Consider the following 26312-nt stretch of genomic DNA (forward strand, 5'->3'; position numbering starts at 1 on the left):
GCTGTGGTGGAAAGTAACTAAGTATATTTCCTATACTTAAGTACAATTTTGAGGTACTTTTGCTTTACTTGAAAGTATTTCCATTATTTTATTATTCAAACTTCTAATATCCCCCAACATCTCAGAGGCAAATACTGTACCGTTTTACTCCACTACATTTTACTGATATGGTTCCTACTGTTACTTTACAAATTTAGATTCGTAATAGAAAACATATTACTGTTTTGCATAATTCATTTGGTACTGTGTTACTGACAATACTTTTTTTTTTTTACTTTACTGAAGTACATTTTCAAATACAGGATTTTTACTTGTAACAGAGTATCTACACTGTGGTATTGCTAATTTTACTTTAGTAGTAAAAAAAAAATTTGAGTACTTCTTCCACCACTGTGCGTAGGCTGGCGTAGGCGCAGGGTAATTTATGTGCACTTTGCTTCCCTGTTGAGAGAACCAGTATTAAAACTCAACACAGAGTCCAAGCCAAACATTCCTTTTTTTGATCCCATGAAAACAACATTAGGCCTCTATCTCGGTAGCGACAGCCTAAATGATCAGTTAATGGTTATATAACGTAATTTGCTTTATATTATATTTCATCTTATCTCCACAAACTGGGATTTGATGGAGAACACTTGACGAGACAGTAGGGGGAGGTCTTGTATTGCATTGACTCATGTGTTGACTACATGTATCTCACATCAAAAACTGAGTTTTGGTTCCACAGCAATGTGAACATGATATAACAATTAACCACTTAAATCCTCTATATACTTAAAACTTACACTTAGTTGACCGGGCTGGGCTCTGTGCTTGATTTTGATCGCCTTTTTTCCCCTCTACACAAAATCTCTTCACCCCCCAGAAAAGGGATGCTAAGGTTCAAGTGGTTAAGAGAATAAAGCAATCTGCTGTTCTCATCATGCAAGGTTTGAAACTGAAGGTAGAAACATCACATATTTCCATCTCCCAATACATGTGTTTATTTTGGCATGTTTCCGAGGTCATCGGTTTAAAACCCATTAAAGAAAAGATGCATAAGATTTGTATGTAATACATGGGTTAACATCTATCTATAGTTACAGTACTGTGAAGTCACCTGTAATGATAAATAAAAATTCATGACTCTTTGACCGCTGGCATCAATCTTCAATGAAGGGAATCTTTTATTAGACTGGATCAACATTCATGTATGTGTGTGTGTGTGTGTGTGTGTGTGTGTGTGTGTGTGTGTGTGTGTGTGTGTGTGTGTGTGTGTGTGTGTGTGTGTGTGTGTGTGTGTGTGTGTGTGTGTGTGTGTGTGTGTGTGTGTGTGTGTGAGTGTGTGAATACAGAATACAGTGACCATTTGTGACATTTGTGAGTCATTACTGGGAGTTTATACAGAGTAACACCAAATGTATACTTATTGTAGTCATACGACGTGTCGCTTAACAACAAAACAGATGAGCTTTTAGTCATTTTTGTGCAACACAGTTATACTACTATAAGTATACGTTAAGTATGAATGAAGCTAAGGCAAGAGTGCTTAGAACAGTTGTGTAACAGCAGGTATAACCAATCAGCAGGGGGGAAAACAACTTTTGTTTTACAGAGCAGGATACATACGTTACTGGTTAAAGACAGGCTCTGTCTGACAAACACAAAAAGAAAAATCATGTCAAGGTTTTATTTCCTGAGTTGTGGTCCATAGAGCCTTTAATCAATGGATCTGCAATGACATCATGATGTGTATTCCAAAATATGATATTTCTGTTTAAAAAAACAAAACAATATTTTGCTTTCATTATCCAAAATGTCTAAATATGAATTATTAACATTTGTTATCATTTGTACAAATGTAGAAATATAACAATGATGTCAAATCAGGATTTCCCTGTATAAAGGTAAAAAGTTTTACTTGTTTGATAAAACAGTTTGTAAAAGTAAATACCACTTTTCTCAATTGGTTGATACCTCATTGAAACTAAACTTCCATAAAGAAAACCTCTGTAAATACAGTAAATTGACCATTCGTATACACGATAAGCATTTATTATGAATTACAGTACATCCTGCTTGTGCAAATTTATAAAAAGTAAAAAAGAAAGATCAAAATTCAATAGTCAAAGTTTACGTCGTACTCTAAAACATAGCATGCATTCTGGTTTAAGATTGTGAGAAAAACAAAACAATAGAATGTTACTTGAAATAGCTAAAACATGACAAGTACTAATCAAAATGATCTTTAATCACATTGCAGTATCGTCCAATCAGAATACAGTTTATAACAAAATAGGGCTGAAAAAGCACTGAATGGTGCCATAGAAGACAAGCTTAGTGAGCCAATCAGAGCAGAGCTTTGTCCCTGTCTGCCTGTCCTCTTCCTGTCTGTCTGTCTGTCTGTCTGTCTGCTCTGGACCCGCCAGCAGCATCTTAGCAAATCAATCTTCAGTTCCACAGCTTCCCGTCAAAGTCTGAACGAGGCCGTAGAAGACAGGGGGAAATTAAAATAAATGTTATTGAAATGGCATCTCTTTTGTTACTGTGGTTAAAACTACAGTCTACTTATTTAAATGAATAAATGTTATTTTAACCAATCTGTATGGTAGAGTGTGTTGTTAATACAATATACCCGGTGTCGGGTAGGACACCTACTGGTTGACAATGGCAATAAAGTTATTTGAAGCAGGATACTAGATGTAGTTTGGGACATTGTTGAAATTACCTTCCCCCATCAGGAAAGGGAGACAGACAACACACATAACATTTACGGATTCATACAGTAACATTATTTGTTCTTACCTTTATTGCACTCTTTGGACATATCTCTCTCCTTCAATAGGTTGTTTTTGTAGTCTATGGAAGGTACAAATCAGCCACATGATATTGTTATCGAGCAACGGTTAATGTGACAGCAGAGCTAATAGTTTGTCTGTGCAGACGAGGCTTACCTGAATTCAGGGGTTCCAGGTTGCAGGCCTTCAGCTCTGTACTGTCCAATGGAATGTCATCCCCATGATCCCTGACCCCATGACCTCTGCATAGGAATGAGTGACAAGTTGCCATGGGAACGACTCTATATGTAAGTAGTGCATCGATGATGCAATGCTTTTCAGTTCTTAGTTCTTACCGTTCAGATCTGCGCAGTTCATACTCCAGCCCTGAAAAAATAAGATTGATCTCAGATCGTATTATCTCAATTACCAGTACACTACAGTAACAGCACAACATTGTGTTAAAACAAAACATTGTGTTAAAAAAACTGAGTATTTGAGGCAGATTTTACCCTAACCCATTTTTCAAGAGTGGGGGAATGGCATGCAGAAAATGGTATGGGAATCAAACCGGAGATTGGCAGGCATTAGAACCTATGTGGTATGCACCCTAACCACTTGTCTATCGGTCGCCCAAGAGACAGGGAATTGAGTGCGGTCAGAGAGCTGGAAAGTGATACAATATAGACAGAATCCAACCGGGGACGTTAGTCAACGTACAATCCGTTCATCCACCGCCGTGCATCCCTATTCTGGGTAATAGTATAATAGGTAAACATTTGGCAATAATAGGCAAACACTAGGAGAAAATAGCCAATCTACAAGCTCACCTTGTAGCTCGGCTATTGTCGGTGAGGATATTTGTGTAGAGAAAAAAAAAAGGAGGGGACCCCCGTCAACAAAGTACTTAGGGTTTAAAGGTAAGAGCCGAGGTGAAGAGGAGAGCACACAGAGGGCACTCACACACACTACCTCTCTTCCTGCGTCGGCGCGTCAGCAGAACCACGGCGGTGACGATGAAAGCCAGCAGTAAGAAGGTGGCCAGGATGTAGCCCAGCTGCAGCGTGAAATGACCTCGATGCTCAGGCAGGATGACGTTGACCACGCGAGGGTCGCGAGGCCTGTCCACCTCATCTGTGCCTGAAGGACAAGAACACACACGTATATATATGGATGGAGTCAAACAAATCTCCAGGACACCAACTGTATGTCTTAGTCTCATACTATACTTAAACTGTAGGTTGTGTGTGTGTGTGTGTGTGCGTGCGTGCGTGCGTGCGTGCGTGCGTGCGTGCGTGCGTGCGTGCGTGCGTGCGTGCGTGCGTGCGTGCGTGCGTGCGTGCGTGCGTGCGTGTGTGTGTGTGAGAGTTAAAAGTGATTAAAAAATAGGTTCAGTGTATGTGTATTAATTACTTGTTTGCTTGTTCATTGTCTAATTAAAGTTAAATGTTCTTTTCATATATTGGGGATGGGAATTGTAGTTTTTCTGGGATTGCCACAGTTAGTCTCACACTTAAACATAAGCTATGGCAAATACGACACCTATTCATAGGTCTTTTTCAGCCTTAAAGGAGTATTTCACCCTGAAAATAACGTATTTTCTATCAATTACACACCCCATTTTTTTGTTGCATTCCTAAGCCAATAATTTAATGACCGGCGGAGACTCAAGTGTCCATTGAGTATACTACAGTAGAAGTACTACTAAAAAAAAGAATAGAAAAAGAATACAGCTATGGCATGGCAGCTGTTACTGGAGGAAATATCAAACTGAATCGCTTTTGGATTGGATTTGTTTTAGTGCATTAGTGTGAATGGCAATAAACAAGGACTGAATTGAAAACCGTTTCTATATAACTCAAAATATTATTACCCTGGAGGCTTATTTCATTTACTTTGCAAGAGAGAGAGAGAGAGAGAGAGAGAGAGAGAGAGAGAGAGAGGGTGGAGGGAGGGAGGGAGTGAGCTGGACTTAAATGTCAAAATGCTTTTCAGCAGTAATGACTACCAGGCCTGATGTCATGCAGCTGCTTTTCCTGCACAGAAAAACAGGCTAACCAGAGAAGGGGAGGGGGGAGGCAAGAAGGAGGAATTCAGTTATGTGGTGTGTCTGTCTGTCTGAATTACTTTTCCAGTTATTTTGTCCTTCTTATAAACACAGAAGTCTAGTTCTGTGTATGGAAAACAAATCACTGACACCTTCTTTATGAGTAAACTCTAACAGCGTGACAAGCCAGTCTAAATACACAACTTGCTAACTACTGTATGCACACGGGTCCGTTTCTAAACAATTGCTGAAAGGCTTTGTTTGCCCTGAATTACTACAGAAGAATGACAACAGAGAGAAAATAGTAGCAATGGTACAGTGTTTCATTCTGTACCACTCATGTTGAGAATGCCATATTTTTCCCTTTGACCACTGCCTGTTGCGTATACAGTCCAATGAGAAATAACAGCTGCTGTTGCAGAAGCCTTCAGTCCCTTCTCTACTGTTTACCATTTCCAACCTGGCTATATGCATTATATTGTCAAAAACAAAATAAATAAAAAATGCAGATCTACAAGCTCGTAGATCTGCTATTTTCTCTATTTGTCATATGACCAAGTATATACTGCTTAAGTGGTTAATGATACATGTTCCCACACCTGTCAAAGTGAAAACACTGTTATTACTTGAATAAACCAGGTCTCTCTGTGCATATGAAATTCCACCTGTGAAAATCACACAGATGCTGGTGAAATGTTATGATGACACAGAGAGCGGGCACATTGTCATTATTCTTCTTTCTTATCAAGCTGTGCTTCCAGGCTTAAAGAAGCAGTTCACCCAAAATAGAACACAACATGTTTCCTCTCACCGGGAGAGTTCTACTGTCCATCCAAATAGTTTTGGTGTGACTTGACAAGATATGCGGTTTTCTGCCATTATTGATTTCTGTCACCCCAATACAAAAGGGCTCAATGACATTTGGTTGGTGGTGCTCAAAGTGCAGCATCTCTGTGCAAAAATCTTGACACGTTTTTTCATGATGATACATAAGCCTTGTTTCATTGAGAAATATTTTCTACCTAAGTAAAGCGGTCAACTAATTGGATGCAACTGTAGTTTGTCAATAAGAGCAGGTGTTAATGTTCCATCTCTAATCACTGTAATCAGGCTATGCCGGTCTAACTGAGCTAGACTTATAATTGCGGCCTGTACTGTAAGTGGGAGCAAGGTTAGTAGTAATTATCACCTGTCAATGCTTATTTACATAAAATGCATGAAACCGCTGTGTCACGTGCACACCATCTGTCCCTGGAGAATTCTCAGTGCCCCAGTTACAGTACATGTCATCTGCTGCCTGACAAATCAGACATAAAGCTACATGTTAATGCCTGTTTGACATATGCGGCACAGAGGTTGCACTTTGTGGAGGCCGTTCCTGTTGGATGGGAATCATTTGCAAGTCAATGAACTGACAGAAAGCATCTTCATTTTCAGAATCAGACGGGCATTCATGCTCATTTCTCGACAGCGCTATCCCAAAGGCATAGTGTTCTACTCTGTCTTGCCGTAAATGATTACAGCATTAAAGTAAAAGACTGTAATGACATTTGTAATTGCATTTGATTGCTGGAGACTGCAGGGCCTCATGGGCATTCATCTAACGAACAAAAGAGGACCAGTGTGTGCACACGTTCCACCCGATGCCTCGCTGAGATGACTTCAAAGGAACCAGACGGGAAGGCATCGATCCACGTGCACATGTCTTGCACATAGAACTATTAAAAGTGGGCCAACGTTGCTTTAAAAGGGGAAGGAGGCTTCATAATCTGACACATAACTTTGCCCCCTCCTCTCGCTCGGCTCTTTCATGTTACAGCTGGTCCAGATGTGGAACAGATGTAACAGACTTCCTCTGGCTGCTGATAAACAAGCCCGAACCAGGCAGAGGCTGATACACATCGGCTCAGAAACAGACACGGAATGGGGAGAAGGGGAGGATAAACAAACCTGGCGAAGCAGAGCGAGTGGTCTAGACACGTGGTGTGGGGAGTTTGGAAAAATGGGGTCAAACTGAGGAAAAAGAAGTGGTTGCGCTTACAGCTCCACTCCCTACGGTTCTGGTTGTGATATCTTACTGCTCTTGTCTGAAGAGAAGAACTGTCTGCTGTTGTAAACTTAAACCACCGCTTAACTGAGGAAAAATGAGAAATGCCTCCAATGAAAATGGGACCACTTCCGTTTCTAGCCAATTAGTGGTTATTTAGAGAGCTTCTTAGACCAGAGCAAAGCGTGCAGTCGGTCTGCAAACCCCTGCTCTGCAACTCACAATGCGTCTTTCTCTCTTTCTTTCTTTCTCTCGTTCTTTCTTTCTTTCTCTCTTTCCTTGTCTTTCTTTCTTTCAACTTCTGGTTAGTGCATTCATGCTATCTCTTCCTTCTTAAGTTGAAACACAAAAGCAGGAAGGTTTGAGAACAGGAATTGGCAAGAGGAGGAACTGACTTTACTGAGCAAATATGCTTATAAATCTAATCCAACCCACATGAAGAGTCCAGGAACAATGTTCTCACTCTGTGCTCACCAGCCCTAAGAGACTCAAAGCCCAGTCACTTTTTGGCTCCGAGATCATTATTAGGACTGCAACTACGGATTATTTTCCTAGCGATTATTCTGTTGATTATTTATATATATATATATATATGTATTTATTTATTTTCTTTTTTTAATTTACGATTTAGAATTTCTTTACAATCGACTAAATTGATTAGTCTGATTATGATTAACCATTACAACCTTGGTTGTACAATGGTTTCACACAGAAAATAGTCGATCTACAATCCCACAATGGGCCACATTGCAACACGTTGTGAGCTTGTAGTGAGCTTTTGGTATTTCAATTATCTATAATTTTTTTATTAAATAGATTTGTTCGATTAACTCGCACCAATAGATCATATACTAAATATTATATTTAGCAATATTTAGATCATGTATGTTGACAAGTAATATCTCATACGTGGTATCGGTGTATCGTTGGGGAAAACCAGAGGGGCTTCGGTGAGGTCATCATCAAGGGAAGGAAGCGGGGGTCCCACTGTCAGCCTGAAGATGCGCCTCTCATGCAGACCACAGTAGTGGTGATGCAGGTGACAGATGTACAAGCCCTTGTCCACGGGCGCCAGGTCAGCGATGGTCAAAGAGAAGTCCCCCAGAGAGAAGGCGTCCTCATCCACGCTCATCTTGTTCTGGAGGAACAGCGGCCCGTACTCCCGGCGCTCTCCGGAGGCGTAGAGGTCGACCAGGCGATCGGCTTTGTCAGGACGCACGCCGGGGGCCTGGAAGTCCCAGTGAGCCACCTGTTGCTGGTCCTCCTGAAGACCATCCCTCCACAGGGGCCGGCGGTTGACGCAAGGCAACGCCACAGAGCTGCCTTGCAATACCACGAACACCGTCTTATCGCCGTCCCAGAAACGTCTCTCTTTACGGACTGAAAGAACACATTATATACAGTATTTACATATATTATTTGGTTGGTCATCACAATGCTAGGGAACAGTTTAGGCACATTACAGATTTTAGGTTTCAGATTGCTCAAAGAGCCTCACCTGACTTTGTGACATTGAGCTGGATCTCGATTGACTGGTGAATTTGACAGTAGTGATGGTGCAGATTACAGGTGTAAACGCCACGATCAGATGCTACCACATCTGGAAGAAGCAGCATGCACACAATAACAATATGAAATCCTGAATTAAACAATATTGCTTCTATAATATACGTATCAGTATTATATGTATATGTATACATTATAGAATATATCGTCGTAGTTGGGCAGAAATCTCTATAATTCATATTTTTGTTTCATAAACTAATACCCTATTTAATGTCGTTTGACAGTGTCATGACTGTGTCGCGCAAAAATAGCCAAATGGCTTCAACTAGAACATCAGTCAACATTGAGGAGGGGCAGTCTCACTGTTGAAAACGAGGGAGAAGTTGCCATCGGTGAAAGCAGAGTTGGGGACGGAGATGCGTCCCTTGTTGAAGCCGTTGTAGACCCTCTGGTTGGCTCCGGGGGACATGTCCAGGATGCGCTCCACAGAGTACTCTGGACTGGTGCGAACCACGTCCCAGTGGACCACCCTCTGTCTGTCCTTCAGACGGTCCTGGGTCCACACCATGCGGGGACTGTGACAGGGCAGGACGGCCCTGGTGCTCGCCGGGAGGGTGATGTTCTTGGCTTCCACGACCACGCCTAGCCTGGTGCTGCTCTGTGCCCAGGCTGACGTGAGAAACAAATAAATAAACAAACACACACTGATGCAGTGGTTTTCAAACATGTCAAGGACCCCCAAATTAATATGTATTTGCCCACGGACCCCAATATGAACAGATTTTGTGTGCCATGGAGGGACCCCCATAAGATTTGTGCTGTTAAACATTTTCAAGATTATTCCTTCAGATTTTTTCTAGATTTTGCAAAAGTTTGCAGAAATACCAGATCTACAAGCTCACACAAGCTTGCGGTGTGATGCATTGTGAGCTTGCAGATCAGCTATTTTCAAACAGCCAAAGAATAAACTGTGCTTTAAGTGATTTTGATAGTAATTAATTTTGCTGGGGACCCCCTGAAACTCCCCCAAGGACCAATGGGGGACCCCAAACCCTCTTTCGTAACCACTGCTCTAAAGGTGTAAATCATCCTTTCAACAGTACACAAGAAGTTAAGTAAAAACAACAGTCATGAACGACATGCCAACAAATCTCTGTCACTTGGAAGAGATACATATAGCTACAGCTACAGTATAAACATCAAGAAGTAGTTAAATGTAGACTTTTAAATTAGAGTACAGAGAAAAGAGTAAGATTTCATATGTGACAGTAGATTTTCGGACTTACCGGCAGGCATGAAGAGGACAGCAAGAACTGAAACAGACAACAACACAAAATTGATGTTTAGAGTCATTCTCTTCACGGCTTTGCTTTAATCACAGGGGCTGCTCTTCTTATACGGTTAGCTCGCACGCTTTCCCAAGACCTCTGTGTTTAATCACTGAATAAGAATCTTGTGTTTATGTTGAATCATCCCTGAAAAAGGACAAGAGTCAGCAAATTGGCTCGATCCCGAACTGACCCGCAAGCCAGGCGACTCAGAGCTGATGTGTCACAGAACTTTTCGTGAGAGGACTTCTTAAAGAAACAGAGAAAGGAAATAAAGAAACAGCAGCATGGCTAAAGTGGGAAGAAAATGATTTGATCACTTTCAACCTGGGATGCTTATGTTGTCATTTTGTGAACATTTTGAAGAGTTAGTTTATAGATTGTCCATTTCTGTGAAATTCCGTGGCCAATAAAATAGGGCTTAAATTGTAAAACGTCACACACAGGAAAACAGGAGCAGAAGATAAACCTACATTCAGTGCAAACATTGGGAAATATTCCATACATTTCTGTGTACAATATCTTCCCACTATTGGTATGGGAATTTTCCCTGCTGCACGTTTGCTATTTCTGGCCTGTGTTATTCTTTTTTTCCCAGAGTGCTATTCCATGTGCTGTTTACCTAAGAGCCAGTGGAGATGTATGCAGCCAGAGCACATAGAGCCTCCATTCAATCGTCATTCCTCAAGGCCACATGTGGTCTTCTATACAGCTGAAAACCCACACTGATCACTGTGTTGAAGTCCAGCTGCACCTCTGATATTTAAACTCAAGATGACGTTAATGTTTTATTGATGTCATCAAATACTGTAATGCAAGAAGAGAAGGGTGTGGGGGCACGTCTTCACCCGCTGCGTTCACGAGAGTTCAAGTTATAAGCCATATATCCAAGAGTAATAAGACAAAGAATGTGAAAGATGTTTTTTCTATTCTTCTCAGGTCATTTCAAGGTATTTTCTTTTTCTTGTGTGGTGGTGGTGGGGAGGGCTGCACAGTCCAGGTGTCCTGGCTGCACAGGGATCCTTTGAGCTCCCTGATCAATCGATCGATAGACCTTTATTGATTGGGAATTCAGCTGTTATAGCAGCACCACTGATTGCATGATAAACAGGAGAGGTACAGGTAAATGTAGAGAGATACACAACAAAGATTAAAACAGGAATAAAAGTAAATATTTAATAAAGATTACAAATATATACACGTTGAAAACTGACCTAGCCATCTGCAATTTTACTGATTGGTTTTGCATAGTGTATAACAATTAATAAATATAAATAATACACACAGGTAAAGAAGGGTCTCACTGGACTATGCTATGATTTGTTTGAATAGACAACATTAATTCTCTGGACAAATCTGAAGCTGTAAAATGACTTCAAACCCACCGTAAAAAAAAGTTATATAATCTGTATTATGGAATGCTGCATAATGTGTCAAACTTCACTTCTTTTACAGTAGTGGATCAGGCTTCAACAACCTGACACCACAATATTTACTGCAATTTGCACTATGTAGCCTATATACAGTAGTTAACTTCACTCATCCCTGAATGCATATTCTGTACATCTTTGGTTACTAATTTATTCATCCATTTATATTTGGTTTGTTTTCTTTTTGGTTGCAACATATATCCAACCTCAGTAAACCAGGGAAGGTGCCATTCCAAACTCTAAATTCTACAGTATATTTAGTCTATGGCTATTCTCTACACTGTGTCTGTTTATATTGATGTTGACCTATCAGTTTACTTATTTGTTCTACACTTCACACACTTTACTGTACGTTGTATTACTTATTACCATTTAGTGAATTACTTATTGTTTACTTTATTTGTACTGTCTTTACCTTGCATTATATTGGACATTGCTATGCTAGCACAGCCACAGAAACATTTCACTTCACATACTGTACATGTATGAGCATATGACAAATACAATCTTTGAATCCTGAATGTTTCGCTGTAAATCTTTGGTGGGATCTGAATGGAGGGTTACAGTAGTACCCTACGGAGAGGGAACACAATGTTTCCTGAACCCTGTCATTTTCTCCATGGCTGCTCCTCTGCAGGCACAGTAGCAGATGACTCAGGAGGCCGATTTAACACTTAAGACTTAACAACCCACCACTCAAACACAAGACATAATGACATACATTTTCCAGATGACCTGCCACATGGCTATTGTTGCCCCAAACAGGCTCAGGATCCACAGATTCAAAGTTATCGTAGTTAACAGAACACTTTTGTTTTACCTTAACCACTTAAACCCTATACTTAGTTGACAAGGGTCCCCTAGGGCTCTATGGGTCCTCTCCTTTTTTCCTTATACGCCAAATCTCTTCGCTGAAAATAGCAGATCTACAAGGCCACAATGTGTTGCTACATGTGAGTTTGTAGATCGGCTATTTTCGCGGAATGTTGGCCCCAGAATAGAAACGATAGAGTTCATGTGCGAGTGCATTCTGTTAAAATAGGCTCCCATGCTGTAGGTGACATAATTGCTACACAGTAGCCACCAGAAACCCTGACAGTGCATATGCAATTCTGCATATCCTTTAATTATTCTGATAGAGAGAACACCATAACTATATCAACAGTGATACTATGATTGACAGTTTGGCTCCTTACATTTTGAACCCTGGCTGTGCCACGGATAAGATAATGATGATGATGATGATTTTAAAAAGCAAAGTTTCTGCGATTCTTGATGATGTCAAGTCTGTGAAGTTTACACACTTTACACTTTTGGGGAGCGGCCGTATGGCTGAGTGGTTGAGAGACCGTCTGGCAGTGGTGTAAAGTAACTAAGTACATGTACTCAAGTACTGTTCTTAAGAAAGATTGTGAGGTATTACCCCACTACATTTCAGAGGAAAAGATTGTACTTTTACTCCACTACAAGTATATGAAAACTTAAGTTACTAGTTTAGTATTACAAAATAGACATTACTAGCGTGGAAAACCAGACAAATCTGCCAGTGCGGAAAAACAATGAGCCCAGTGATATTCTGGCCATGCCCGTCTAGACATTAACCACTTCAGCCTATATATATTTTGGCTATTTTCTAAAGAGTTTTATACATTTTGAACTTGCACAATGAGTACTTTTACTTTTGGTACTTTAAGTATATATTGATGCCAATACTTTTGTACGTTTACTCAAGTACATTTTTAATACAGGACTTTTACTAGTATATCTACATTGCGGTATTGATACTTTTACTTAAGTAAGACATGTGAGTACTTCTTCCATCACTGCCGTCTGGTAATCAGAATGTCCCACTACCTTCGGCTCATCCAGTGTTCAGTGTTCAAGCAAGACACGTAACCCCTAGCTGCTCATTTCAGTAAGCCATCTGCTGGCTGAATGCGGGAAAGTAAATTCCCCCTCTGGATACAATACTAGAACCAGACCGATATATCGGTTTGGCCAATATATCGGCCATAATTTGGTATATGTATCGACAATTATTATGCAGGCGATGTCCCGATTTGTAACGACTTTCAACCTGGCGTCCCTATTTAGAGCATGCCATTACAGGTGAAAATGTTCTCTTCACTGAAAATAGCAGCTCTACAAGCTCACAATGTGTCACATCTTGACGTTGTGAGCTTGTAGATTGAATAGGTAGGATTGTGCTGACTCCCCTCTGACCACAGTTAACTAGAAACACATTTGCCCCGGGGAAACAAAAGCCCACAAACATACCAGCAGCAGGCTAAACGTGTCTTATCCATAAAGTTACAGTATTGTTCAATTCCCATGATGCTCGTGCTCAAAAAGCAGAACAAACTTCAACGCCTATTAATAATAATAATAATAATAATAACACCTTATATTTGTAATGCACTTTATATTTGACTGAAATCTCAAAGTGCTACATGGCATAAAAAGTCAAGATAAAGGATAACAAATAAGATAAAAAATAAAAAGTTCAAGTTTAAAAACACAAAAGCATCAATAAGTACATCTAGGCAAAGGTTTTTTTAGTCCCCTTTTTAAAATGATCCTTAAAAAACATTCCGAAAACATAAATGATCTGTTGAAGGATGGACAATGGACACTGAACACAAATACCACTGATAGAATTTCCAAAAGAGAAACCAACTCTACAATGACATAATAAACAATGTGTCACATCTTGACGTTGTGAGCTTGTAGATTGAATAGGGTTTAAGTGGTTAAATAAAATAAAGCTTTATATGTATTTTATAACTGGCAAGGATAATTATATAAGCAAAGTTAAATGTTTTATTTTTCATATATCAAGTATAATATGTATACTTAAGTTATTTTGATTATCTATCTAGTAAAATATTCTAATTTCTTTTTTGCATTGATTTCAGTGACAAAATATGGATCCTGCATTGGTAATCTGTGATCTAGAACTCTGCAAAATCAGGATCAGACACAAAAAACTCCTTCCTTTGTTTTCTTGGCTGAGTCTCACACATTGACAATAAACCTGCCGTGCTGTACATTCACATGCATTCAGAGATGCTCTCAGGAGGAACATAACATTGACTCCACTGTGGTGACATCATCACCCGTACATGCCTTCAGGTGCCCTTCACTGGGCTGTGATTTACAAAGGTCACCAGGGTTGGGTCAGATTACTTTGAAATGTATAGTCAGTTACTTAGGCCTACAGCAATGGTTTTAAAACGTTTTGTGCAAATTGTGCCCAAGGCACCCCAATGGGCGAGTCAATATCTCTCACAATTTTTTGTTTGCCTATAAAGATTAGCAGGGGTCATCGTCATGCTGGGCTTGTGGTGGACATTTTTGTCAAAATTAAAATTTTGCCACGGACATAAGAAATGTGTGGCCAATAATATTACCAGAAACACATAAACAGCTAGCCCTGAATGACTATAACAGGTCTGTAACTCAGAGAGCGTTCAAATGGAACCAAACGGGTCCATTTGGTTCCATTTGTACACTCTCAGAGTGAAGGGGGGTCCTTGTAAATAAAACATTTGAGATCCACTAGTACTAGTGGACACCTAATGTGCCATAATGTCGTGGTAAATCATATTCTAATGGAAACCTGGAGACTTGACATTCAGTAATTGGATATTATGATCAAAATAAGAACATTATAATGGTGTGTAAAAAAGAAAATCAAAAATATGCCACAGACAAGGCCAAGGCTTTGCCACAGACACATTTGTCTGTGTGCAGACATATTGATGACCCCTGATGATTAGCCCAAAATAGGGAGGCCAAGTGGTCAATACATCCTGAACTTGAACTTGACCCACCACTAATGGGAAGTGCTGTATGGATGGATGGATGCACCCATTTCTCCAATATCTCTCATGTAATCTTGTGTAACCCAGGGGTTATTTAACCCCACGTGTACTTCATATCAAGGCGGCTGGGTGATTGTTAATGAAGACCATGAAGCCATAATCAACATGGCTGAAGGGTAAACCCCCCTCCTCCCTCGACAGCCCACTCATGTTGAAACAGTCATTACTGACACATTTAATGACTAGTGGTAGGATTGTGCTGACTCCCCTACTCTGACCACAGTTAACTAGAAACACATTTGCCCCGGGGAAACAAAAGCCCACAAACATACCAGCAGCAGGCTAAACGTGTCTTATCCATTAAGTTACAGTATTGTTCAATTCCCATGATGCTCGTGCTCAAAAAGCAGAACAAACTTCAATGCCTATTAATAATAATAATAATGATAATAATAATATTAATACATTATATTTGTAATGCACTTTATATTTGACAGAAATCTCAAAGTGCTACATGGCATAAAAAGTCAAGATAAAGGATTACAAATAAAATAAAAAATAAAAACTATGAAATGAATAAAATTCAGATCAATGGTAATTGGTAAGAGACCCCCTCCCCAACTATTACACAGCTAAGAAAAAGTTTCAAGTTTAAAAACACACAAAAGCATCAATAAGTACATCTAGGCAAAGGTTTTTTTAGTCCCCTTTTTAAAATGATCCTTAAAAAACATTTCGAAAACATAAATGATCTGTTGAAGGATGGACAATGGACACTGAACACAAATACCTGATAGAATTTCCAAAAGAGAAACCAACTCTACAATGACATAATAAAATACGACACTTTTCTTTAGGAAAAAGCTTTTTTTCCTGCCAGCAGGTCTGACAAAAATCTAATTTAAGGGATATTTCACTTTCACATGAAATAAACATTAAACAAATATATATATATATTTTAATGAAAAAGTAATGGAAAAACCACGGCCCCCTCACGAATTAGAATGTCCTTCTAATGAGTGAGGGGCCCGTGATTTTTTCCTTTACTTTTTTCATTTATTTTGTGTACATTTTTTTATGTTTATATATTTTTAATGTTTATTTTATTTGAAAGTGAAATATCCCTTTAAGGTCGTTTCGAAGAAAAGTCAAGTCTGGATCCAATTATAGGAAGGACAAAAAAAAGACAAGGTTTTGGAATCAAGACAAAAAAAAATCAAACTTACTGTGATATAAAGTCATGTTGTGCGTCCTGCGCGTAAAAACGACTGTTGGATGGATGTGCGTGTTTCTGTTCAGTGGGTCACAAAACAATCCTCCCTGAGGAGAAAACTCATAAGGTTATAACATATCTAGAGGGCGGACTGCCCCGCCCCCACCAATTCATTTCAATGAAAGTTGCTCACCAGCGCACGAAGCACCCGAAAGTTCCTGTACTTCCAGGATTGGGATCGGCTCCAATTTCGGAGCCAATAGAGCAGGCGCACTAGCGTTTCAGACGGTAAGCGCACGCGTGGTAGCGTTTTAAATGCAAAAGTCCTGTAACATCAGATTTGACCACCAGGCGACGGCAGCTTCACTAGTCTGTTCTACCGCGGTTCTGGGGGCTTGGGAAAACTGATCCTGCAACAATCAGTGTTGCCATGTCCGCTTATTATAAGACACTTTGGTCTTGTTTTTCCTGTAAAGTCGCTTGTAAATATTGGTGGTTGCGTGTTTTTGGGGGGCTCGTTTCTAAAGTGTTGTTGATTATTTGGGGCTTGTTTCCTAATGTTGTTTAAACCAGTGGTTCTTAAACATTTTCATGTCAAGGGACCCCCAAATTAATATGTATTTGTCTTGTCTGCGGACCCCCCACCACCCTTCTGAAAATATTTTGTGCCAGGGACCCCCATACAAGATTTGTGGTGTTAAAATGTTTCAAAAATATTCCACATTTTTAACATCTATCATCTCTACAAGCTGAACTTTGAGATCGGCTATTTATTTTCAAAGGGCTCACGACTCACGTAGTAGCATAGACCATAGACGCATCTCTTGGTCTTGTTTTCATAGACATGGTTGCTTGTTTCTCTCACAAAATCTGGCAACACAGGCGGCAACAATACTTTTGTGGTTCAGACTGCACGGTGCAGACGCTCCGCCTCAATGCCTTCAGACTCCGATTCCGTAGTAAGACCATGGTGTAACTAAATACATTTACTCAAGTACAGTACTTAAATAAAATGTAGGCATTTTTACTTTACTGGAGTACTTCCAATATACTAGTTACTTTTTTTTACAATATTACTAGTTACTTTGTCGATTTTGATTATTATAACAAAACATGCATTAAATACTTCAGCCCTATATACATTTAGGCTATTTTCAAAAGATTTTTGCACATTTGAAAACTCATTCTGCATAATGAGTACTTTCTATTTTAAGTACTTTTAAGTTTGATGCCAATATTTTTGCACTTTTACTCAAGTACATTTTGAATATGGGACTTCTACTTGTAACAGAGTATTTCTATATTGCAGTCTTTGATACTTTTACTAAAGTTAAATTGAGTACTTTTTCCACCACTGTTGGACAACGGCAATGGTGTAGCTTGACCACAAGATCAGAACTACAATATATATAGTGCGATGGAGCCTTAATATGGATGGAGCATAAAACCTTCCTCTGAAATCGCAAACTACTTTGGGACTGCTGTACAGTAAACACAGGATTCCTATTAAATTGTTGCATATCTGGCTTATATTCACACTTCTTGAAAACTCAAAAACTTGACACAAATGGGGTCAAGTAGCCTAGTACTGAACTTTGCAAATTGGGAGGTCTCCCTGACCATGAATCATGACTAAAATAACCATATTTTAGCCTTGAAGATGCAAATCCATCAGTTAGAAGCACATATGAGTTTCTACTTCCAAATGTGTCTCTAATTGGCATAATCAACACTCAGCAGATATAGGCATAATATAATAAAAGTATTTCTGCTTTATTCTAATCCAAATTGAAAACCAGGGTCTCCATATCCTGTTTAAACAATATTATTTCACTTACAGCGGTTGTTTCATAATTTGAATAACAACGATCTGTTCAGGTGATTTGCAGCAACTCATAATTTCATAAAAACATATACTATAATTCTGCACAATACTGCCATCAATAGGTTGGGAAAAAAATGTATTCTTCTTTATCAGGATAAAGGATAAAGCAAACATTCAGCATGACAGGTAAAACTTTATTGTATATTTTACATTGCGTTACAAAAAAAACATGCATATCATCTCTGTCGGGTGGAAACCTCATTATATCCAAAACTGTTACTTTCAAGCTCCAAACGTGTCGCTTCGCGCTGCGTTTTGAGCTTGTGGATCTGCTACTTTTGACGCTTGTGTGTGACACTGTAGTATGATCAAGTAGGGTGTTAATTTACGAAAAAACACAAAGAGGTAGAATATGGAGACAAGACGTTTCTGCCCGACAGCAACGATATACAATATGCCCACTTCAATGACACCCTCTTAAGAGTCACACAAAGTAGACCATTGTATTTGCAGTGTGATAAGAACACCGTTTGTATGGTGTCGGTCAGTTGTTTAACCAAAATGTATACTCAGTAGTGCGATGTGTCACTTGCCAACAAGAACTGATTTTCAAGCTAATGTGTTGCTTTGTAGAGTTGTCCCCCACCCCACTCCTCATTTCTCTGCCTTTATTGGAACAGGCTGGATGGTTTACGACCTCGACCTTGTGGATCCTCATCCGGACGCGGCCTCAGGTCTTTTGAACCCAGGTCTTCCTGGTGGCAATAACAACGCAGAGCAGGGGTCTTCAACGTTTTTCAGGCCAAGGAGCACGCTGTGAGAGAGATGAAGCAGGGAACCCCACTAGATATTGTATAGATTAAACCTTTTCATAGATTCATAGATTTTATAGATAGCTTCATAGACTATCAGTGTGGTGTGACTTCATGTTTTGTATATTTCAGACATTTAACCACTGAAACCCTCAATACTTGTACTCTGTACTTGATCTGCTCTTTTTTTCCCTCTACACCAAACCTCTTTGCCGAAAATAGCAGATCTACAAGCACACAACAGCTAATGTTCCCCTCAGAATAGGGATTCTAGGGTTGTAGTGGTTAAAAAAAATCCATATCGCACAAAGATTTGGCGGCCCCCCTGTAGTAACTCCGAGGACCCCCCGTTGAAGACCCCTGACGTAGAGTCTTGGTTGGCATGCGGACTGGTCCCTTACCCTGGAAGGCATTTCTCCTTGGCACCACGGAGAAATATACCTTGTCTTATGACGAATAGCGAACATAGCCCGGACGCCAGGTTGAACGTGGTTCAAGATTCATCAGTGCATCCAGCGTTCTCAGCTTGAGAATCAGCTCTTGTCGGCAAGTGACGCGTCACACTAAAAGAGAGTGAATGAAGCTTCACTCAGTCCCTTCTGTCTCCATGCCGTCTGAGGAAGATCTTAGGTGCGGTATATCCCTCTGGAGCCTTCTTCAGTCCAGCCCGGGTCCAAATCCTCTCCAGGTCCTTCTCAAATCGCTTCTGTAATGGACACAGTCACACAGAAGTACCGTGTTTAGAGCCTGACTGATACATCGCCCCTTATTTTCTCGCGTTTTAAGATGACTTTATTTTTACAACATCGGTGTCCTGATTTTTAACCACTTCTAACCTGGTGTCCCTATACCTAACGCAATGTAGTTTTCTTACCATTTAGATAATATCATATATTTTCATACACCATCACATATGGAGTTTATCTGATATCCTTTTTTTCAGGAGCTAAACGCAAATTGTGTCTATAACCTGTCACACACAGTTGAACCATGTCTTGAGAACATTGGCCCTGAGCCCGTCCTTACAGCTTAACAGGGCTTCTCTGAGACCGACTAAAGCCTAGAAATTATACTCCATAGTACGACGCTGTCACCTGCTGACAATCAGTTCTGATGGGCAAGCAACACCGTCATGTGATAGAGAATAAATTACACATAGCTACTTAAAACCTATAAACCTTGTTGACTGGAGTCCTCCGGAGGTCTATACTTGGTCCCCGCCTTCCCTCTACACCAGTGGCCCTCAAACCTTTTCATGTCAAGGACCCCCAAATTGATATATATTTGGCCACGGACCCCCCCCACCATCTGAAAATGTACTATTGTGCCAAGGACCCCCAGAGGAGAAGATTTGTGTAATTATATTGTGTTAAAAAATAGCAGCTGTACAAGCTCACAGCGTGGCACAAAGTGACGCGTTGTGAGCTTGTATAGCTGCTATTTTTGAATAGCCAACGTATAAAATATGGATAAAGTGGTTAAAATGATTGTGATGCTGTATTAATAAATTTTGCTGGGGACCCCCTGGATCTACAACAAGCTCAAGAAGATCTACAAGAGCTTGTAGATCTGCTATTTTAAGCATGCCTATTATGACATGCGCTTAATCGTTCAAATGGGACCGGTGACTTGGAAAAGCTTCACATTTGCACTTCTCTCCTAAAAATACATGAAAAGACCTTGCAGGCTTATGCAAAGGTTAAAATGTAATATATGTTAAGTAGAAAGATGCCAGGTTCATTTGTTGACCTGGCATCCTACAGTTTGTATAGTTTCAATGTACAGATTATTTATTTTTTGATATTATACGGTTTAGAATTATAGATTACCATTTCTATGCATTTGATGTTTAACCTCGTGTTTCCCTTGCTCACTGTAAATAGCTCGGGATTAAGAGCGTCTGCTAAATGCCTAAATTGTAAAAAGAAAAGCAAGGCACTCACTTGTTTCTTCTTCCCCCGGCCCAACAGCACTCTCCTACGCACAAACTTCATCCTCTTCATCAGTTTCTTGTACTTGTGTCGGTTCATCTTCCGCCGCCGAATCTCCAGCACGTTCTTGCAGCTGAGCGGCGTGATGTGCATCTCCGCGACCCCGTCCTCCAGAACGGGAACGGAGAACGGCGGCAACACGTTCTCCTCCAGCAGCCGACCCCCGGCGTCCTCCTGGGGAGGCTGCGGAGCCTCTAGGAAGGGAGGTAGGGAGTAGCGGAGGGACAGCCAGCTCTCCAGAGGACTAACGGACATTTTGCGAGGCACAAGGGCCTCGTCCAGTTCCGGTTCGAGTTGCACCCATCTAGGAGGCGGAGTATTGTCCGCTGCCGTCGAGTATTTGCTGTGTCTTGCGTTCAAAGGGGAGCAGCATGTGAGAGGTGCAGCTCCACTCAGAATATGCAGTAGAGGAGGTTGACGTCCACCTAGAAATGTAAAATAGTGCCATTTATCCCCTGAATAGGTGAAACTAGAAAGAAAGTGTTTTTCTTTTTAACCGTTTTCAACCCGTTTCATTCCTATGTTTGGCCATTACAGGTGAAAATTGTGAAACGAGAAGCAAAATTTGCCGAACTACAATACAATAGCTTGTCTATCGGCTATTTTCGCCATTACATTTCTTTTCAAAATAATAATTTTACAGGGCTTGAAGCTGCAATCCGTAACTTTCATGTCCGAACCCAGGAGCCCCCCCCCCCCACCCCTGCAAGCGCCAACATGATGAACAAAGCCTAATACAAATTGTATTTTGACTTTCATGCAAAATACCACTTGCCAACCAGTTGGTGTCCTAGAACAGTAAATAGACCAACTAAAACCACAGCCAGTGCCAATGTCTACCTCATTCTACAATTTGTACATGCAGATCGCTTAAAATACAGTTTCATTCATACATTGCAAGTTTAAGTGGTTCAATCAACGCGGATGTTCTTGTTAAACTTACCAGTGGATCTGCAGAGCAGACGGAGTGGAGGCGCAAGCCTTGAAATAAACATCATCCCGCCTATGATCACATCAATACAAACGTCATCAGGAATGAGTTGGATGGTCACCTGTCCTGTGGGGACAATAAATATGCTGTTAGTTCTAATTGTAGAATGGCTGATATTCCAGTCATTACATGTATTCCATATCCAGAGATCACTGGATTTGACTAAATACACATTTTGTGCCAGAACTTTCAAACGGATATGAAACTAGAAGACAAGAGTTGAGCCTAGAGCACAGTAAGTTTTGATCGATTGAGTGATTGGACACTTTATTAACATTTTGCAAAAGAGGTACAGTACTACAGTTATACAGTAATGCTAAAAGGATAACACAAAAAGCCCTGAGGGCTTGTTTCCATTGTGGCCCTAATTATTGTGTGAGTACACAGCACATGACGAGGGCAGTATTAATTATAATGCTGCAGAGATAAATCCCTTCAGTGTTCTATGACTGTGTATGTACTGTATATGGTGATGGAATGTATACAATGTATGAAATATCAGCCCAATATAATATAAGAGCTAAATAGATATACACCCTACCTCAGTAACCCAGAGAAGGTGCAATTCTAAATTGTATATTATTAATATCCTAGTAGTCTATGGCTGTTCACTTCACAAATGCCTGATGCTGATGCTGTGTTTGCACACTTGAGATTTACCTAGAGTTATTTAATGTATTACTACTACAACGATACTTGTATATCTTTTTAATCATCTACTTGTAATATATGTTGTACAATAACACTGTAGCTGTATATTCTTGCAGTCTGGTAGAGTTTGTTTGTACCAACATGTCAGTGACGTCACCAGTGGTGTAAAGTAACTAAGTACATGTACTCAAGAAGGTATTTATTTTACTTTACTGGAGTATTTCACATTTTCAGTACTTTTACTTCTATGCCACTACATCTCAAAAGGCAAATACTATACTTTTACTCCACTACAAGTATTGGAAAACTTTAATTACTAGTTACTTTGTAGATTGTTATTATTATTACAAAACATAATAAATTAACCACTTCAGTACATTTTTAATTCCTGACTTTTACTTGTATTGAGTATTTTTACATTGCAGAATTGATACTTGATGTGAGTACTTTCTCCACCACTGACATACTACCATAAAATAATTATAATGAAAAGACAATGATCAACATTTAATAACTAGTTGTTACCCAGGTGGCTCTTTGGGCTAAAGCTAACATCTTAGCTATAGCTAGCTGCTTGTGCCCTTGGAGCGCATTTTAAGTCACATAACGTGATGAAAAGGACTGAATATATTTGTATTCATGTTATGGTTTAACGATCTGAAATAATCATTCTCAGATTGTAGAAATAATTCAACGTTTACCTGATATTAATGTTGTGACCCGGGTTGGATAGTCTTCAATGTAACCTCGCTTCACCAGGCTTTCCGCGGTACCTGGGGGAAGCTTGGATCTATTGTGAATCAACCCGTGTGATCCGGTGTATAGCCCGCCTACTAGATCTGGTTATTTGCACATACATATAAATGCAAAAAAAACGTTTCCGCATCCGGTATAGACCCAGACCGGATTAGCAACTTGCAAAGCAACTAGATCCCAGTCTATCTTCAATGTGACTCCAGAAGACAACTTCCGGAATGTGCAACTACATTTCCCAGAATTCCCACACTTCTGGCTCAGTTGATGAAAAGTCCGTGCTCCACACTGGTTTCGCCTATTTGGTTCCGCCTAGCATCGAATCAATATCTGGATAATCTCTCAAGAACAGATAAGTGAAAAACAGCAGAGGGCGCTGTTTTTCCTTTTTATTTGACGATGGGTTCCCAGATTTATAACTGGATGGTAATACACAGCGATTCGATCATATAGAATTCCACAGTGGTGGAAAGTACATTTACTTAAGTACTGCCAGGGTTGAGCTGTAGGGGGTACGGGGGGGTACGGCGTACCCTTCGTTCTGAGACTGTGGGGGCTGGACTCGCGAGCACACACGTCAGCCGCCCGCGAGAAGTCAATCATTAACACAACAACGCACCTTCAGGGGCGAGCCGTTTTTAACACCTTAAACAATGGCCTCAACCTGGCTGCTTTGCATAACAAGAGCTGGTAGCCTACCAGACACTCACAAATGTATCCTTATCTAGCTCTGGTCCATAGCGTTAGAAGGAGTTCTCCTTAACGCTATGGTACTTTAGATTCTTTCCCCTCGTACCGCGGTAGCGCAGCCTCTCGTCTGTAGTAAAATTTAAAAAAACGCTTTTGGTACTCACCAAAACAAAGACGGTTTAATGGAGTTGAAAGCCTATTCTATTAAGTGGGAACACTCTGAGCCCCCACCTCACGTATAAAATACACTTTTTGGCCAGAAAAGAAAATATTTCACCGGAAGGAAGAATCTGGTCAATAGGAAAATTCCATTGACCAGATCTGTAGAGGGCACTGTGGAGTAACCAAAAACAGGTTTTAATTCCGGTGAAATATTTTCTTTTCTGTCCAAAAAGTGTATTTTAGACGTGAGGTGGGGGCTCACAGTGTTCCCATTTAGTAAAGTAGGCTTTCAACTCCATAAAACCGTCTTTGTTTTGGTGAGTAGCAAAAGGGTATTTTTTATTTTTTTAACTTGTTTTAAAAAACACTGTTTTGAAAGCAATGTAAGTCTTAAAAAAAAGTAATTCAAGTAAAGACAAGTTGACTGATTATTTTAAGCACTTATGTGTGGGTGAATCTATGTAAAGGGCATTTATATAAAACTAAAAGGAAAATAAAATAATTAATTAATTGAAACAAAAATAAAAACAACAAATTAACAATGCAACAAAATAATAATAAATATAAATACATTAATAATCACATGTTGAATACAGTATTTCAACTAGCACTGAGCTGAGTGGCTATGTGCACATGCTTGCGCACGCACGTGACGTCATAAAATAGAGTACCCATAGTTCAAAAATCCACAGCTCACCACTGAGTACTGCACTTAAGTACAATTTGAGGTATACTTCTACTGTTCCACTTCATGTCAGAGACAACTATTCTACTTTTACTCCACTACAATTATTTGAAAACTCCGTTACTAGTTACTTTGTAGATTTTCTACAAAGTTCACAACGCGTTGCAGCGATCTGCTATTTTCAAAATATTTTAAATACATTTTAGGCATGATAACTTGTGAAACGGGACATTCTGCATAAGGGCGCGCTCCCACCGCACTTTTATTTTACTTCTGGGGTGGAATCTGCCAATGCTTTGTCAATGCAAATGCGTGGATTCTTGGAAAAAATCTGCAAGACCAGGAATCCACTTATTTGCATTGACAAAGCATTTGCAGATTCTGCCCCAGAGGTAAAATAAAAGTGCGGTGGGAGCGCGCCCTCATGAATACTTTCTACTTTTGGTACTTTTTGATACCTATACTTCAGTACTTTTACTCAAGTACATTTTGAATTCTGGACATTTACTTGTAGTATTGATACTTCTACTTAAGTAAAACGTGAGTACCTTTACCACCACTGCCCACGTGTCATTTGTTGATGAATGTGACAGCTGATGAATGAGTGGGCAGTGGTGGTAAAAGTACTCACGTTTTACTTAAGTACAGCAGTGCTGTAGCTCAGTGCTTAATGAGTCTTCCAGTTTAGTAGACCTTGTATTGTGAATTTGTACTTCCATGTACTGTTGTTCTCATGTCTTACTAAATAAAGTACATCAATCAATCAATCAATCAATCAATCAATCAATCAATCAATCAATCAATCAATCAATCAATCAATCAATCAATCAATCAGTGTATACTCTGTTACAAGTAAAAGTCCAGAATTCAAAATGTACTTGAGTAAAAGTACAAAAGTATTGCTATCAAAATGTACTTAAACTACCAAAAGTAAAAGTGCTCATTGTACAGAATGTCCCATTTCAGAAGATCAAAATGTATACAAAATCTTTTGAAAATAGCAGATCTACAAGCTCACATCATGCTTCTTTTGTAAAAGTAATTTTCACTAGAAATAGCCCATTCTGTCAATAGACCACGTGCAGTGGTGTAAAGTAACAAAGTACATTTACTCAAGTATACTTTAAGTTCAAAATGTATAAAAAATCTTTTGAAAATAGCAGATCTACAAGCTCACAATATGTGGCATGGGACGCATTGTGAGCTTGCAGATCGGCTATTGTAATAATCAAAATCTACAAAGTAACTAGTAACTAAAGTTTTCAAATAATTGTAGTGTACTGAAGTACTGAAAATTGGAAATACTCCAAGTAAAAAAAAATACCTCAAAATTGTACTTGATAAGTATCGTACTTGAGTAAATGTACTTAGTTACTTTACAGAAGACCTGCATCAGTACCTGCATCATAAACTGTTCAGCCTGATGTTTTGAACTGATATGCATGTTTTTTGTAACGTAAAATATACAATAAAGTTTTACCTATCATGATGAATGTTTGCATTATCATTTTCATCCATGAACTGTATGTATGTATGTCTGTTTTCAATCAAACCGGGATTAAGAAGAATACATTTTCATTTTTCAACCTATTTATTGGCAG

General features: G+C 39.6%; 2 protein-coding genes across 3 annotated transcripts; both read right to left on the reverse strand.

Moving 5' to 3' along the window:
- Positions 1–1666: 1666 nt before the first annotated feature.
- LOC311053195 (matrix remodeling-associated protein 8-like) lies at positions 1667–16266 on the reverse strand. 2 transcript variants are annotated; one of them, XM_084068652.1, is made up of 10 exons: positions 16165–16266; positions 9643–9669; positions 8720–9025; positions 8349–8450; positions 7760–8230; positions 3729–3896; positions 3113–3143; positions 2934–3019; positions 2785–2838; positions 1667–2456 (listed from the first exon to the last, which is right to left on the reverse strand). In XM_084068652.1, exons 1-10 carry the CDS (start codon positions 16178–16180, stop codon positions 2431–2433), a joined length of 1287 nt encoding a protein of 428 aa, XP_083924778.1. In that variant the 5' UTR covers positions 16181–16266; the 3' UTR covers positions 1667–2430. The 2 variants fall into 2 exon arrangements, with proteins under 2 accessions (XP_083924778.1, XP_083924777.1); XM_084068651.1 differs by having other exon boundaries at positions 3720–3896.
- Positions 16267–18149: 1883 nt separating this feature from the next.
- aurkaip1 (aurora kinase A interacting protein 1) lies at positions 18150–23225 on the reverse strand. Its single transcript, XM_084068618.1, has 4 exons — positions 23123–23225; positions 21723–21836; positions 20732–21204; positions 18150–19494 (listed from the first exon to the last, which is right to left on the reverse strand). Exons 2-4 carry the CDS (start codon positions 21775–21777, stop codon positions 19378–19380), a joined length of 645 nt encoding a protein of 214 aa, XP_083924744.1. The 5' UTR covers positions 21778–21836; positions 23123–23225; the 3' UTR covers positions 18150–19377.
- Positions 23226–26312: the final 3087 nt, after the last annotated feature.

The sequence above is a fragment of the Gymnoscopelus microlampas genome, assembly GCF_963454915.1.
Source record: "Gymnoscopelus microlampas genome assembly, chromosome: 10".
In the NCBI taxonomy this organism is placed as follows: domain Eukaryota; kingdom Metazoa; phylum Chordata; class Actinopteri; order Myctophiformes; family Myctophidae; genus Gymnoscopelus; species Gymnoscopelus microlampas.